General features: G+C 38.8%; 1 protein-coding gene across 1 annotated transcript; it reads left to right on the plus strand.

The window, feature by feature from the left end:
- The first annotated feature begins 12,977 nt into the window (after positions 1-12,977).
- MC4R (melanocortin 4 receptor) lies at positions 12,978-16,848 on the plus strand. Its single transcript, XM_077842847.1, has one exon. It carries the CDS (start codon positions 13,442-13,444, stop codon positions 14,438-14,440), a length of 999 nt encoding a protein of 332 aa, XP_077698973.1. The 5' UTR covers positions 12,978-13,441; the 3' UTR covers positions 14,441-16,848.
- The last annotated feature ends 927 nt before the right edge of the window (positions 16,849-17,775 follow it).

Genomic DNA, 17,775 nt, shown 5'->3' on the forward strand with positions numbered 1-17,775 from the left:
AAAGATTTTATCTATTTATTCATGAGACACAGAGAGAGAGAGAGAGAGAGAGAGAGAGAGAGAGAGGCAGAGACATAGGCAGAGGGAGAAGCAGGCTCTATGCAGGAAGCCCAAATGTGGGACTTGATCTCGGGACTCCAGGATCATGCCCTGAGCCAAAGGCAGATGATCAACCACTGAGCCACCAAGGCATCCCTAAATGAAAACCTTAAAATAGGGTTTTGCAACGTACAGCTTAAACCAAAAAAAAAAAAAAAAAAAAAATTGTCCTAAAAATTTAACAGATGTTTGGAAAGAATTATAAAAGGAACTAGCCTAAAATAACTGTCACAAAAATATATTGCTTCCTGAGTTGTGAAAGAAGACCTAAAATATTTAATTATCAAATCCTCAATTTTTGAAAATCCCTATCTTGATTAAGATCTGCTTATGATACATCACCTATTCTAAGACAGACTGCTCTTTGCAGATTTATGTCACCTCTGATTCGGCACTCACAAGGCTTACGTTTTCTGTTGCCACACCTCAGCTCACTCCTCTAAATGGAATCCAAGAGTGGAACTGGTCTTCAAGGATCTTCGAAGTATTCTAGTTTGTAGGCATACAGACATTTGTTTTAATAGTACAAACCCAAGCCCACTTTAAGAAAGGCAAACAGCAGGGGTGCCTGTGTGGCACAGTCAGTTAAGCTTAGGTCATGATAGTAGGGTCCTAGGATTAAGCCCCAAGTCGGGGTTCTTGCTCAGTGGAAATCTACTTCCTCCTCTCCCTCTGCCCCTCCTCACCCCTCTCCCCACTTGTGTATGCACTCTCTCTCTGCCTCTCTCTCTCTCTCAAATAAATAAAATATTAAAGGAAAAGAAAATGAAAGAAGAAAGAAAGAAAAAAGAAAGAAAGAAAAAGGCAGGAAAGATGAAAGAAAGAAAGAAAAAAAGAAAGAAAGAAAGAAAGAAAGAGAAAGAAAGAAGAAAGAAAGAAAGAAAGAAAGAAAGAAAGAAAGAAAGAAAGAAAGAGAAAGAAAGAAAGAAAAAAGGAAGGAAGGAAGGAAGAAAGAAAAAGAAAGAAAGAAAGAAGAAAGAAAGAAAGAAAGAAAGAAAGAAAGAAAGAAAGAAGAAAGAAAGAAAGAAAGAAAGAAAGAAAGAAAGAAAGAAAGAAAGAAAGAAAGAAAGAAAGAAGGGAAACAGCGGATAGGTAGAGGTAAACGCCCTAGCCACTTGGATAATAACTTGCTGAGATTTGACTTTCCTTCAGTCAGGTTATCATTTTTATTAACAGTGGACCACTAGAGTTAAGCTCCTTATTTTAGAACAATAGACCAAAGGGTGGCAACACTCCCTTTCCAGTGGCCCTTTGAAAAGCTGTGAAACTACTGGCAGAGGGCATAACAAAGGTTGTAGCCAGGACCTCTGTACTGGGCCTCATCCATGGCGCCTCATCTACAATCACTCCTGCAAGTGAGGCTATCTATGCAGGCCACCATCCTTCTTGCCTGTAAAAACCTACCTTGTATCACCCTGTGCCCATCTGTGGACCTGGAGATGACACCTGACACAAGCCAGGCTCCTCTCTGTGCTGGCTGGTGGCCTATGACATGCTGTGGCATCCAAGACCGTCTCAGGAATCCAAAGTGAAGCATGGAAAGAACTTGACAGTTAGCAGCAGGCACTCAACATGCACATTTTCCAGCAGGTAGTGTCAGGGGTGTACGAGGTCTGAAGCAGACTGAAGTTAGGTTATACAGAAGGTAGAAGTACAGAGTTAGAAATCCAGATGGAGAAAGAGAGATGAGAAAGGGGAACACAGAGAAAGAAAGCTATGTGGGCTTCAGAACAGATTGAAGAGGTAATGGTCCTGAGAACAGCAATTCAATCCTTAATACAGTCTCACAATTAAACCCCCTCATTTGAGGTAAGTTGGGTAAAATTCTTTCCCCCTTGCTACCAAACACCTGCCTGAAAAAATGTGGGTGGCAAAGAGCAGCCAATGTTGTTTTTAAGTTGCACACAGAACACAGGAAATGGCCATTTTTGACATCTTGTACCCTCACTACAAAATCAAACTCCATCACTATTTTTTTTTCCTTCCATCCAGGCAAAAATCTAACTTAAGGGGTGCACCGGCAGTACTACCGCCTGAATCTAGTAAGAAGTACAGACACATATTGAGTTCAAAGAAGAGACTCTATATATCCTTGAAGTTACTTATGAAATTTTAATGAAGTGAAGACTTCCTAGCCAAAAGCCAAAGCAACTTGAATAAACATAACTGATGAAAGAAATTTCAAGATGTGTTTGTTAGGTGTTGCAGGACATCTCAGAGGGTCTAAAATCTCTCACATGTACATGAAATGTACAAAACTCGCCACTTACAGAATTTGACATTACAAAATATTTTATGGGCATTTCTGGACATTTTCTTATAACATCACTTGACATCACTTGACTTGAGTGACATTGTTGCTTGTCTTCCATATAACACAAGGTACATTAAGGTACAATGAACCTGGTTGTTTTGCAATATTTTATTTAGCAAGTCACTGGAAAAGCTGATTCTGGTATGTACTATTGTACAAAACTATCACTTCTATTTTAGCAGATGTAATCAAAAGCAGAAAAAATAGCAAAAACACCTTCACAGGCATGCTATACAAGAAAATTCAAATTTACAAAATCAGAAATGGAGGAATGCCAATTTTTATTACAAATCTGTTTGCTATAGTTTTTTTTTTAAGTTAAGAACTTGACGTATAATATCTGAACAGATTATTTATTAACAGAAAAGTTGGAGCAGGGAAAGGTAGAAGCATCTTTCAATTTAAAAGCATTTAAAATTCAGAATCAATTCAGAAGCAATTAAAATTTAATCAGATGAAATTTATACGAAGTTTTCTGAGACTCTATCCACGACACATAGAAAACTATAACTCCAAATAAATATTAGGTTCTTAGAATATTTATTACTTAAGGCTTAACAAAGTAAGGCATATTGTATTGCCCCAGCAAAGCAAGAAAAGATTTTAAGTAACCTCCTAGTCTCCTCCCTGCCCCCGCCCCATTTAAGGAAAATCCACTGAAGAGCAAGAATGAAATTTTCCACAATGATACATCGATACAGAGACCACATCAGATTTCTTGTTAAGGAAGATTCATCTATGAATTTGATTCCTACCAGGCAGCAAACCTCCAGGTCTCCATTTATACGTAGGCAAATGAGCCCCCTTGGGTGATTAATTATAACCTACCTGTTATTGAGCATGAAACCATTACACAATACCGCTCAACTACTGCTGTGCCAAAAATAGAAGTTGAATGACACATGAAATATCATGGAGTATTTGCACACAAAGAGGCATGGTTCTCAGTACCCACACAAATAAGAAATCAAATTTTGTAACGAAAGGTGTCTCTAGAGGCACGTGGGTGGCTCAGTCAGTTGGGCCACCAACTCTTGATTTCTGCTCAGGTCATGATTGCAGGATTGTGAGACTGAGCCCAGAGTTGAGCTCCACACTCAGCAGGGAGTCTTCTTGAGATTCTCTCTCCCTCTCCCTCCTCCTCTCTCCCCCACTTTCCCTGACTAAAAAAAAAAAAAAAAAAAAAAAAAAAGTGTCTTTATAAACTGAAATCATGATCAATGTGCAAAAATAGTATATTCTACAGAGTATACAATCCCCAAGTACACTATAGACCATAAAAATCATAAGTTGGAAAAATGTAAAATAAATAGAACTAATGCATGAATAGCATTTACTCTGAGTAAGACACTAGGCATATATGTTAACTCACTATTTCTCACAGTAACCTTTGAAATTGTTATTACAACTTACAGAGAGGAAATTGACACATACATTTAAACATGTTTACACATACACACAAACATAGTTATTATGATTGACCTAATTAGCACTATGTTATTGTAAAGAAGTATCAGAATTACTGATAATTTACTGAGCTGATAGAAATTATATATTTATGTTTTTATGTCAAATTTTTTGATCCGTAAAAATATAGGAACAAAACAGACTCCAAAAAGAACCACACTAATTCAGGGGGACAAAAGGCCAGCGTGGGGAAGAAATTCTGATCTCACTGGATGGCTCTACTGGATTTTCACTCATGGCCACTTTCTCTCCCTTACACCCATTATTCTCTGATAGACTAGTGACTCTCTCCTGGTCCTCCTTAGCCACTTTGACTACTCTACAGGTGGCAGCCACGAACATACCTTGCAGACCTCCAACTAGGAGGAGCTTAACTGACCACAGCCCCCAGCAATTGGCATCTGACATCCATCCCCACATTTGCTCCAAGATCACGCTTCCTGCAGGCCACTTCCTGCCAATAACTGTGGTCAGCAGGAACACTAAGTCAGGCCCACTGCTGGGAGGCACAGGATGCTTCTGAAGAGCAGCTGTAGTGTGAGGGGTCCCCAGGAGGTCTTGCCAACCTTCCCTCAGGCTTCATGGCAGGTCTCTGATGCTTCCACCCAGCCCTCTGTCCTCACTCAAGATCAGGCTTGCATTGTTATTTGACAGCTTTATCTGGCTCCCTTCCCATTTTCTTTTTTCTCTCAGTTATTTGCTCAGTAAAATCGACACCCTTAATCCAACCTTGATATCATCTCCCCAGATGACCCAGACCTACACGGTCCCTTTCCCCACCTTGCATACATTTGCCTCGTAAGTACATGCCTTCCCTGTGACTGTTCATGGTTCTCTCTTTTCCCCTTTCCTAGTAGAAGCCGACAGCTTCCAGTACAGCCTGTGTCTACTGCAGCCAAAACATGTGTCTCTCTACTAAATTGTCCTTCTGGGCTCCACACTCATCTTTGCTAAGTGGGTATCTCCATTTAGATGTCTCGAAAGCATTTCAAATTCAAAATTTTAACAACTAAATGTATCTTGTCTCAGAAGAGGATTTATTTTTCAATATTCCTTAATAAGGTATAACAATCATAATTCAGTGCAGAAAGCAGATGTACTCTCGGTATATCAACTAGAGGAGGGCTTAATACAGGAAAAAGGTGCTCACAAAAATTTTGGAATGGCTATGGAGTTTCCACTATTTTACTTCATTCCCCTTTCATGCCACTCAAGCTGCGATCCATAGATCAGGAGATAGCTGCTGCCCCTGCTACTCTTGACTCACAAAGGGAGTAACCTGCCACGTGAAGGTGGAGCCACCTGATACCAAAATTTACCCCTATCAGATCCTACCAGGGCTCCAGGAAGGTGACTTCTGTCTCACCTATGTTTTCCAGAACACTTACGAATATATGTACTTGGGTAAACCTAATTCACAGACAGAATACAGACAGCAAGGGGACTGGACAGTATAGATTTTAGATTTCTGAACTTCAAATTGAAGGAGGTTCAAATGGAAGGGCAAAGAGCCAATCTATGTATCAACCAGATTAATGGCACCCACACCCACTTGTTCACTGGAGTGAAAAAAATGGAGGGCATTAAAGATTTCTTGCTTTTCCTCATTCCATTCGTGACTGATTATTAGTCTTATCTGCAGCAAAACTGCTACTGGTTTGCTGCAATACTCACCAACTCTTACTTGGCAAGCTTCTCTAATAGCATCCCGGTAGTCATCCAATATTATCTTAATTCCCCACCTTTACACTTCATAATTCCACTCTGTGCTATTTCCAAATTTTATGTTATTTCTTCAGTCTTGAAGCTCTTTGTCCTAAAGGCAATGCGGGGTTCACTCAAGGTTTTTCAGTATTGTCACAGAGGCTGAGGAAGTAAAGTCCTGAATCCCCAGGCATGACATGCAAAGCCTCAGATGACCCCTTGCTAACATCTCCAGACTCATTTCTGTGCCTTGCCTTTGTGTGCTCCAGCCATGCCAAAGTATTTGCCATTTCCCAAATTTGCAATATTATTTCTCACAACCCGAGTTTGCAAAAGTTACTCCATCTTCCTAGAATTCTAGCCCCCTCTGCTTCTCACTCAGCTAAATTCTTTCTCCAATTCTCATCTCAATAAAACATTTCCAATGAACAAGACCAACCCAAGCACAGATTATGTCTATTAATTACTATTACTATATCACTGGTCACAATATGTAGGAATTATTAGCTTACAATTAAGTCTACCCACTTAGGTGATATCTATACCAAAGTCCCTGGATGACAGATCAAATGTCTTATTTGCTTTGATACATGGAATGTAGTAGGTGCTCAGTAAAATACTGATTGATAGAAGGAAGAAAAATTAAACAAAGTAGAAAAATGTTTATGATAAAGGCAGCAAAGTCATACAGCGGCTAGTGCTATAAGTCAAATGAGAGTGATGTTTTTAAAAGAAAAATTTATAATATTTTGAGACAACTTGATGTTTCATGATATCAATTTTATAAAATAACATTGTAATAATATTCTATTAGGAGTAAACGTATTTTAATGAAAGTTATTATATTATCTTAGTATTGTTTAGTTTTGATAGTTTTGAAAACAGTGAAATATTTAAATTGACACACTAGAAAACCAAACTTGCTTTCTATTAAAAATAATAATAAACAGTGGCATCTGAATGGTGCAGTCAGTTAAGCATCTAACTCGTGGTTTCAGCTCAGGTTGTGATCTCAGGGTTGTGAGATTGAGTCCCGCAACAGGCTTTGTGCTCAGTGAGGAATCTACCTGTAACTCTCTCTGCCCTCCCCACCACTCTATCTGAAATAAAGAAATAAATCTTTAAATTATAATAATATTAAAAAATAATGAACACAGATTTCAAAAAAATGTTTCAATTCATTTAATATTTATAGAACTCTTAAACTCTGTAAAATATTATAATCTAAAAAAAAGAAAGATTATTTTTTACTTTCTAACAGGCAATAAAATGTTCACATTAAGTATTCAGTTAGTCTTGCACACTATATTCCCTAAAATAACATCTATCTATGTGTGTGTGTGTGTGTGTGTGTGTGTACAAATCCATAAAGCTTGGATATATGTATATATATATATGTATATATATATATATACATATATGGCATACAAGTTGTATATTGATTCTGCTAAGACATTCTATGTAGAGACAGCAGTTACATGATCTGGAAGACACACATCAGCCAATAGACATAGAGTTATGTTGTTATAAGTAAGGATTCTATTTCATGGTACCGATGGTAACAACCACTTCTATTTATTTTATTTAAAGATTTTATTTATTTATTTATTTATTTATTTATTTGAGAGAGAGAGAACACACAAGCAGGGGGAGCTGCAGAGGGAGAAGCAGACTCCCTGCTGAGCAGGGAGCCCGACTCGGGGCTTGATCCCACGACCCTGAGATCATGACCTGAGCCAAAGGCAGATGTTTAACTTACTGAGCCACCCAGGCACATTTACTTTTTTTAAATCTTTATTTAAATTCCAGTTAGTTAACATAGAGTGTAATATTAGTTTCAGGTGTACAATATAGTGATTCAACAATTCCCTATATCACCCAGTGCTCAGAATTCACATTACATTTAGCTCTGCTGTAATGTGACGTATGTATTCTAAAACTTAGAGTGTCGTGCAAATCATATAAAACAACAACTAGGGTTTATGGGGGAAAATGGGGTTAGATACACAGTACTCATAAACTTCATCAGATATACATTAGATAAAAGAAGGAGAGGAACCTAATAAAAAGAGCAAAGCAGTTTTACACATGTTAAAAACCCAAAGCCTACAAGAAATATGGAGCTTTACCTAGAAAAAGACCTGCCATTCCCTTGAGGAAGTGAGTTTCAAAAGGGTTATAGCCGCCGGGACACCTGCACCCCGATGTTTCTAGCAGCAATGTCCACAATAACCAAACTGTGGAAGGAGCCTCGGTGTCCATCGAAAGATGAATGGATAAAGAATATGTGGTCTATGTACACAATGGAATATTCCTCAGCCATTAGAAATGACAAATACCCACCATTTGCTTCGATGTGGATGGAACTGGAGGGTATTATGCAGAGTGAAATAAGTCAATTGGAGAAGGACAAACATTATATGGTCTCATTCATTTGGGGAATATAAAAAATAGTGAAAGGGAATATAAGGGAAGGGAGAAGAAATGTGTGGGAAATATCAGAAAGCGAGACAGAACATGAGAGACTCCTAACTCTGGGAAATGAACAAGGGATGGTAGAAGGGGAGGTGGGAGGGTGGTGGGGTGACTGGGTGACAGGCACTGAGGGGGGCACTTGATGGGATGAGCACTGGGTGTTATTCTATATGTTGGCAAATTGAACACCAATAAAAAATAAATTAAAAAAAGAAAAAAGGTTACAGCTCATGAGTTATTACAAAGTGGTAGACAAATCATTGGAAATCTCACAAGAAACTATAACACCACATGAGGAGCATTGTGCTTCATCACATTTGCAGTGAGCTGAGGCAGTGGTAAATGTTAGAGTGTGTGTGTGTTCTGTGTCCCTTCTGTGTCTTGGTTCATCTAGGTACAGCTTGCCACACTCACCTATTGTCTCCACTGTATAAACAGTGCAAAAACAAACTCAAAATTTGTGTTGTGCCCAAAATGTTCCTTGATACATCAATTGAGTTTGGAGCAAATACGCCTTTTCAAAATGAGCATGATAGCTGAATTGAGTATAATAGGTCCTTGAAAAATACAAGTGGGAGAAGGTAGGTTCTATGTTCAAATGAGTTCAGAAAATAAGTGTATTAAGCTGTATTGAATTTTTTGCTAGTAAGAAATTTCGTAAACATTATGTGCTAATGTAAACTCTGAAACCTCAAGGCAGTGAGTTCGCAACATTTTTCCAAAATTACCTGACCTTAAAATCTCCCCTTTAATGTTGCAGCAGAAAAAAAAAAAAAAAAACATTAACTTCTCCTAAAAATGGTATTCCATCTAGCACAATTTGATAAATACTTCTCTTTAGCAGTGTTTCATATTTATTGTTATTAAATATAAAACAAGGATTTCGCTCATAAGAGAAATCTATTATGATCTAACTCCATTTTGTGTGTATTAAAAAAAGAACTCTGCAGTAAATTTTCAAAAACACCATTAATGCATCTTACATTGCTGATTGTATTTCTTCTGGCTCCTAGAGAAGAACTAAACTACGGCAGGCAATTAAAATGCCCCCTTGAAGGTGACAAAATGCCATCTTTCAGCATGATTAACCAAACAATCGAGGTTTTATAAATCTGCACCAAATAATTAAATTTGAGATATTAAATGTATGCAGTTTTCTGAGATTTCAGTGTGATTATGGTCTCTAAATAAACTTTTTTTTTTTGTAAAAAGGTAAAAGAGGGGCTCCTGGATGGCTCAGTCAGTTAAATGTCCAATTCTTGGTTTCAGCTCAGGGAGTAATCTCCAGGTCATGAGATGGAGCCCTGCATCGGCGTCCGAGCATAGCATGGAGTCTGCTTCAGATTCTCTCTGCATCTTCCATCCCCTTCACCCCCTCCCTGCTAACTCTCTCTGTCTCAAATAAATAAGAAAATCTTTTTTTAAAAAAAGCTAAAAGAAAGTGGGTTTTGTTTTTGATCACTAATTTTAGCTGTTAGGTGATTCTATATAAATTACACAATACATATAAATCAGTTTTACAAAGGAAGAATGATTATGCACTTACAAATACAGGGGAAGAACATTCTATGCAGTGGGATAGAGTAAACTCATGGGAAATTCCTAGTGTGAATGTCACCTAGAATATGAGTTTGACTACAATCAGGTTTCTGTGAGACCAAACAGTGAAAGGTGAGTTTGGTAAAGAGAAAAGGAAGAGTCAGACACACTCATAGAATGGAAGATATTTTACAAGTGATTGCACATAGGGATTTTTGAGAAAGATGGACAAATCAAAGATACTCTGAATTTTAAGCCAAAACAAATGAAACAATGCACCGATGCAAGTAGCACAAAATCAAGAGCTGGCTCAGGATGGTTATATAGAGTTGACTATCTGATGCTTAAAACAATTCAATAGGTTTCTTCCCTGTTGCCTACTTATTAGGTAAGTCACTCTTCACATAAATCCAAAATAAAAGAAAGAAAGGATTTATTTCTATGTAATTTGGGTTCATTTCTTATAAATAATGGCAATAAAAAAGTTTTAAAGTCAAGGTAATTAATGCTAGCTGTCGTAATAGATAAGACCAATATTTCAGCAGCTTAACAATGGTGATATTTATTGCTTGCTCAAATCACAGTTCCCTGTAGTTGGTGGGTGAGGGGGGATTTGGAGAGTTGAGCTCTGCTCTGTGCAGTTCTTCAGAAACCTAGGCTCCTTCCATGATGTAGTACTGTCATCTACAACATGAGACTCCACAGACATTCTGCAGCTATCTACCAATGAAAGAAAAAAGAGTGTAGGATCATAGGGGAGCTAGCATAATGTGCATCACTTCTACCCATTATTGTATCAGTCATACGACCCCTGAGTTCCGGGGATGGGTGGAAGATAACGATTTAGCTCAGCGCTCAGGAATGATACATAGCATTGTCTCCATGGCAAAACAGAAAGAAGATAAAGCCCTTACCTAAATGAGTGAGAACTTCAAATGAACCCTGGAATAATTCTCTCTTATTGTCCCTATTATCTGTAGCCACAAGCCATACAGAGCTAAAACCAGCAATAGTCATAGCAAGAAAAGGACACATAAAATTTTATAATCTGAAGCTTAATTAATTTGTAACTTTGTCACAGTCCTTCAAACTTAGCTTAAACAAAACATTCAGAAACTCTAATAACTAGTATTTACTTGTCTTGGCTAGACGAAGTGAAGTTGCTAAGGTATGTGTGCATTTAACTTACAAAACTTCCAATTATGGAGGTAGATTGCTATAAAAAAAAAAAGTTCTGATTTCTTCACATCCTCACCAGCACTTTTTATCTTTTGGATTTTTTTATGTTATCCATCCTAACAGGTGTGAGCTGATCTCTCATTGTGGATTTGATCGGCATTTTTCCTGGTAATTAAATTGTTGAGCACCTTTACATGTACCAGGTAGCCATTTGTATATCTTCTTTGGATAAATGTCTATTCAAGTCTTTTGTCCATTTTTTTTAATTTTGTTTTTTTATTTTATTTTTTTATTTTGTATTTTAAATTCATTGGAGTATAGTTGACAATGTTATATTCATTTCAGACATACAACACAATGATTCAACATCTCTGTACATTATGCTATGCTCACAAGTGTAGCTCCCCTTGAAAAATACAAGTGGGAGAAGGTAGGTACTATGTTCAAATGAGTTCAGAAAATAAGTGGATTAAGCTGTATTGAATTTTTTGCTAGTAAGAAATTTCGTAAACATTATGTGCTAATGTAAACTCATTATGCTGTACATTATGCTATGCTCACAAGTGTAGCTACCGTATGTCACCACACGACACTATTACTGTATCATTGACTGCACTCCCTAGGTTGTGCTTTTCATTCCCATGACTTATTCATTCCATAACTGAAAGCCTGTTATCTCTCATGTCCCTTCACCCATTTTACCCATCTCTCCTTCCCCCTTCCCTCTGGCAACCATCAGTTTGTTTTTCTGGATTTATAGGTGTGAGCCTATTTTTGTCCATTTTTAAACAGAGTTGGTTTTGTTTGGTTGGATAGTTGGGTTTTTGTTTTTGTTTTTACAAATTTTGAATATTATTAACCTCTATCAGATAGACGGTTTGCAAACATTTTCTTCCATTCTGTAGGTTGCCTTTTCACTCTCCTGATTGTTTCCTTTGCTGCCCAGAAGTTTTTTAGTTTGTTGTAATCCCACTCGTCTATTTTGGGATTTGTTGCCTGAATTTTGGTGTTAAATCCAAGAAATCATTGTTAAGACCACTGTCAAGGGATTGTTGTCCAATGGATATAAAGCTCCACTTATGCGAGAAGAATAAGCTCTAGATATCTACTATACAACATAGTGCCTATAGTTAATAATATGGTATCATACACTTTAAAATACACTAAGAGGATAGATATCAAGTATTCTTACCACAAAACAAATAAAAAAAAAAACAGACAAACAAAACACACACACTAGAGCACAAGGAAAATTTTGGAGGTGGTGAGTATGTTTAGGACCTTGATTGTGATGATGGTATCATGAGTGTAAGCATATGTCCAAACCCATTAAAATGTATATGTTAAATATGTATAATATTTTGTTATATCAGTTGTATGTCAATAAAGCTTAAAGACTGAGTTTTGCCCAATTATTGATCTTTTTCCTTTTGAGAGCAGAGTAAATATAGTTTATACTATCACCATATGGCTTCTAAATATCATGAATGAGAATAAAACTTTCCCAGCCATGATAACAGAAACTCTGCAGTGGAGAATTATCAGCTATTAGTGCACAAAAAAAGAAAACAAAACAAACAAACAAACAAAAAAATGAACCCCGTCTAGAATCCTTGGATAAACTGTAGCTACCTACATCAGTTCTCCCATCCGGAGCACAGTGTACCTGTATTATCAGATATTCTCCCTGTCTTTCAGGTATTGGAAATTGAAGCATTATTTCCTGGATTCTTAATTCAAACAAATTGAGAGTAAACAAATTCAATATCCTGACCAAAAAGGCAGCGTGTCTATTTCAGGAACATAAGCACACAAATGCCTGCGTGGGCACACACGCACACACACACACACACAGAGAAACACACGTGTCTCTCTTTGAAGCAGAAATAAACCTGGGGGAGCCTGGCTTGTGTTATCAAGGAACAGTCTCCAGGGACCAAGTTGTTTTCCTTGAAAACTTGGCAAGGAGAATCCAGTCTCTCTCATCCTGCTTGCTTCCCCCAATTCCACAAGCTTCTGCATCTGGATCCGTGTTGCCCTGCAATTTGTATCTGGAATATCAGCCGTGCCTCACAGACTTCCAGTGCGTTTGGATTGGTCAGGAGGAAGCAGAGGAGGAGCCACTCTGAACATTTTTTTTTCTTCCCCTCCACACACCATAAAATCAGCAGCAGCCACTAACACTCAGAGCAATGCTTCAGGTTGGGAACTAAGACCGCGGGGAGGCAGCTGATGCGAACATGTGCACGCAGATTCAGCTCCTGGTGGCTCGGCGGCAACTCGGAGAATTACTTGCAACAGACCTCACTGAATGCCCTAGACTAAAGTTAAGGTGGGAGTGAGGACAAAAAAAAAATAAAAAAAAGAAAGAAAAAGAAAAAAGAAAAAAGAAAAAAAGAAAAAGCAAAGAGCAGACTCTTTGAACTAAGAATGAGCATTTCAGAAATCGAAGATGTTACAGTGAAGGTGATCGGAGCTGTACCTGGAAGACAGTAAGAGCTCCACTGCCAGCCTTTTGGAGCACGGGACAGGTACTCAACACCTGGCAGGCCAGCTGGATCCTCAGAACTTTGGGACGCACAGAGAGGGGGAGAACATCACCGGGGCTCCCTGGCTGGAGAGGCCGAATCAGTCCCGAGGGGGTCTGCATCCACTTGTTGCAGGATGAACTCCACCCTTCAGCACGGAATGCACACTTCTCTCCACTTCTGGAACCGCAGCACCTACGGACAGCACGGCAACGCCACTGAGTCCCTTGGCAAAGGCTACCCCGACGGGGGATGCTACGAGCAACTCTTCGTCTCCCCGGAGGTGTTCGTGACTCTGGGGGTCATAAGCTTGCTGGAGAACATTCTGGTGATCGTGGCAATAGCCAAGAACAAGAATCTGCACTCACCCATGTACTTTTTCATCTGTAGCCTGGCTGTGGCCGATATGCTGGTGAGCGTTTCCAACGGGTCAGAGACCATCGTCATCACCCTGTTGAACAGTACGGATACGGACGCGCAGAGTTTCACGGTGAATATTGATAATGTCATTGACTCGGTGATCTGTAGCTCCTTGCTCGCCTCGATTTGCAGCCTGCTCTCAATCGCAGTGGACAGGTACTTTACTATCTTTTATGCCCTCCAGTACCATAACATCATGACGGTGAGGCGGGTTGGGATCATCATCAGTTGCATCTGGGCGGCTTGCACGGTGTCAGGCATCTTGTTCATCATTTACTCGGACAGTACTGCTGTCATCATCTGCCTCATCACCATGTTCTTCACCATGCTGGCCCTCATGGCTTCTCTCTACGTCCACATGTTCCTCATGGCCAGACTGCACATCAAGAGAATCGCGGTCCTCCCGGGCACAGGCACCATCCGCCAAGGGGCCAACATGAAGGGTGCCATTACCTTGACCATACTCATTGGGGTCTTCGTCGTCTGCTGGGCCCCATTCTTCCTCCACTTGATATTCTACATCTCTTGTCCCCAGAATCCATACTGTGTGTGCTTCATGTCTCACTTTAACTTGTATCTCATTCTGATCATGTGTAATTCCATCATCGACCCTCTCATTTATGCACTCCGGAGCCAAGAGCTGAGGAAAACCTTCAAAGAGATCATCTGTTGCTATCCTCTGGGTGGCCTTTGTGACTTGTCTAGCAGATACTAGCTGGGGACAGAGGAAGTACTAAAAACATGCACCAGAGACTTCTTCATCCTCACACAACATGAACTGTGTGCTTGGACAACAGCTGCTTCTTCAGTATAAGGCAGGAGTTGAGAATATCTGTTGCACAAATTCAACTTTATGATGTTTTGATGTGAAAAAAAATGCCCAGGCTCTGTACATTGCTAATGTCATGCTACTTTTGGGCTGTGCATTGTTAATCCATTTCGACGCTGTAGACACTTTGAATTTCTAGAAAAGAAAAAAGCTTCCATTAAAAGCATATCAGTGTTTCTTGTTATTCACGAGGATTTGGCACTTTGCTTGCTTTAGGAAACATAGAAATCATAGAATCATTAACTATGTAGCCTGATAAGTAGCTTCTTATATTATACTATATCACATGAAATGTGCAGATTTGAATGTAGCATGGGGGGGGATATTGAACAATAGATACTTGGTCATTAAAACAATCAACTGAAATTTTAAGTAATAAAATGTGTTCATTCTCCCTGTTGCAGAAATAGAAATGAAGCTTCTGTTGAGAGAAAAACAGCTTAAACACACACACACACACACACACACACACACACGAGATTTTAAGCCATAAAACTATTTCTGTCTCTCAGAGACAAAGGGATTAATTTGCCCAAGCAAGCAGTCTGATATTTTACAAAGGCAATTCAGTTTGGGGTAGAGGGAGACAGCAGTTACAGGGATTAAAGTATTGTAGACAATTTAAGTTAACATGTGAAGCTGAACTTCCGGATAATCAAACTATTTCCAACAATCGTTAATAAAATCAGAGAATAAAGTCTTTCTATCCCTTTAACCAGGGACCCAGTTTCTGCTGAAATGTGCAAAAAGGGTGGTGTTGCCCTGAGAGATCTGGCTTCCGATCTCTAAAGAACTACACACTCAGCATTGAGTTCTCTCTTTTCACAGGAAACTGACTGGCTGTTTCCTTACAGTTTATTTTCTCCACTGGAGTTTAATTATTCATTATCAAGAACTTTAACTTTACAAACCACATCTATAACACACATATATCCATGCAATATCTGTAAATATCTAAAATAAGGGAACCTTTGATGCTGATACATGACAAGTAGGAGGGAAGACACCACCTGAATCCAGAGGGTATCTTAACATAAACCAGCCTTCCACAACCACATTTTGGAAAGTAAACACTTGTTTTCTTCCAAAATAAAACCACAGGTTCGGTTACTGAGCAGTAAAATCTGTACTTTCCAATTTACATGTACTTGAAAATTAAGAGAGAGAAAACATATTAGGCTGAGGGTTACCAGTAACTTATCCTTTGCTTTCATTTATAGTGTCTTCAAGTGCTTAGGGGCAGAGATCACATATACAAAGGTATTTCTTAAATCAAAATAAATGCTTTACATCTTAACAAAAAGTCCTGAGAAACTTTCAGCATTCATGTGGAAACATTACTTAAAACTGGAATGGTGAAATGCAAGTTTACAAATGAAAGGTGGTACTTGATTCACTAGGATTCCTCTATTTTGTTGCAAAATAAGTGTGAGGATTTAAACACAGACTGCTCTAACAGTCAGAACCCAAAGCCGTAGGAGGACACAGATGGTGTTTTTATCTTTGCTACTATTCCTGTCCATTCTTTCACATAGTAAATTTTAGAGGTCCTGGGGACTGGAGATACAGAAGAGAAGGCTCTAAGTGTCCCCATCTTGTGTGGTGGCTGTCTCTTCTATGTCTCCTTCAAGTGTCATCTCAAATGCTGCTTCATCCATTAAGAACCAGCCCACTTCTCCCTCGAAAAGGATATCTGGCTCCTTCATCTTTGTTTCTATACCTCCTCTTGGGGCTGTTTAGAGAGCTGGGGTGTGCGTTAGTCATGAACCTGCCTGCCCCACCAGTCTCCTCTATAAGCCCAGAGCACAACATTAGGCTTCAGTTTCTTTAAGTGCTAAGACTGTGTCTTACTCATTTTTCCTGTTCTCCAAACATCCTTCTGTTACTTTCTCTTTCTCCAGTAAAACCAAGATTCTCCCAGAGGGACATATTACCACCCAAAGTACATAGTTCACATTAGCGTTCACTCCTGGTGTTGTATATTTTATGAGTTTTGACAATTGTATAATGATATGTATCCACCATTACATTATTATACAGAATAGTTTCACTGCCTTAGAAATTCTCTGTGCTCCACCTATGCATCCCTCCTTCACTCCCAACCCCTGGCAACCACGGATCCTTTTACTATCTCCATAGTTTTGTCTTTTCCAGAATGTCATACAGTTGGAATTATATAGTATATGACCTTCTCAGGTTGGCTTCTTTTACTTGGTAATATGCATTTAAGATCCCCCATGTCTTTTCATGGTTTGGTAACTCATTTCTTTCTGTGTGGAATAATATTTAATTGTATGGATGTTACATGGTTTATCTATTTATCTACCAAAGGGCATCTCTTGGTTGCTTCCAAATTTTGGCAATTATGAATAAAGCTGCTATAAACACTTTTGTGTGGACAGAAGTTTTTAATACCATGCCAAGAAGTGAAACTTCAGTATAAATACTGTGATGTATGTGTCCATCCTTTAATATTTTGTTAAGGGTGATTAGTTAGTATTTGAATTATTCTGATAAATAATATATATAGAGAGAGAAAGAGTGAAAGCGAGAGAGAGAGAGAGAGAACATAATTCAAATACTGGTAAGGAATATACACTTCAGGTGTGAAAGCAGCATCAGATACCTTTATTGAAATTTTCACCAGACAGCTCATTTAAAAAGCATAAGGTATATTAGAAATTATTTTCCATTGGTGTAGTGAGTGATTTTCAAGACTTGCAGTTGACTTAAAAAGTTGTACAGTTGGGATCCCTGGGTGGCACAGCAGTTTGGCGCCTGCCTTTGGCCCAGGGCGCGATCCTGGAGACCCGGGGTCGAATCCCACATTGAGCTCCCAGTGCATGGAGCCTGCTTCTCCCTCAGCCTGTGTCTCTGCCTCTCTCTCTCTCTCTGTGACTATCATAAATTAAAAAAAAAAAAAGTTGTACAGTGATCACCATAACTTGCATGAACAGGTACAAATTTCTGCCCACTTAACAGGTAGCCTAACGCTCAGACACTATGTCCCAAGCTCTTAATGGTCCCATGTCTCCCATCTGCTCCAAAAGTCTCTGCCCAAATGAAATATTTTGAAATTACTAAAAAACATTTTTGAAGAATTATTTAATAACGTGTGAATAAATATTGACTTCTGTTCAATGTTACAAAGAATACACAGAACAGATTCTTTAATATGACACCAACTATCTAAAGAAAGTACCACTGGGAACAGATCTTAG

This window comes from Canis aureus, chromosome 1, assembly GCF_053574225.1.
Source record: "Canis aureus isolate CA01 chromosome 1, VMU_Caureus_v.1.0, whole genome shotgun sequence".
In the NCBI taxonomy this organism is placed as follows: Eukaryota; Metazoa; Chordata; class Mammalia; order Carnivora; family Canidae; genus Canis; species Canis aureus.

Bases quoted from the DNA above. Each gene is read 5' to 3' on its own strand.
- MC4R (XM_077842847.1), top strand. From the start codon at position 13,442: ATGAACTCCACCCTTCAGCACGGAATGCACACTTCTCTCCACTTCTGG.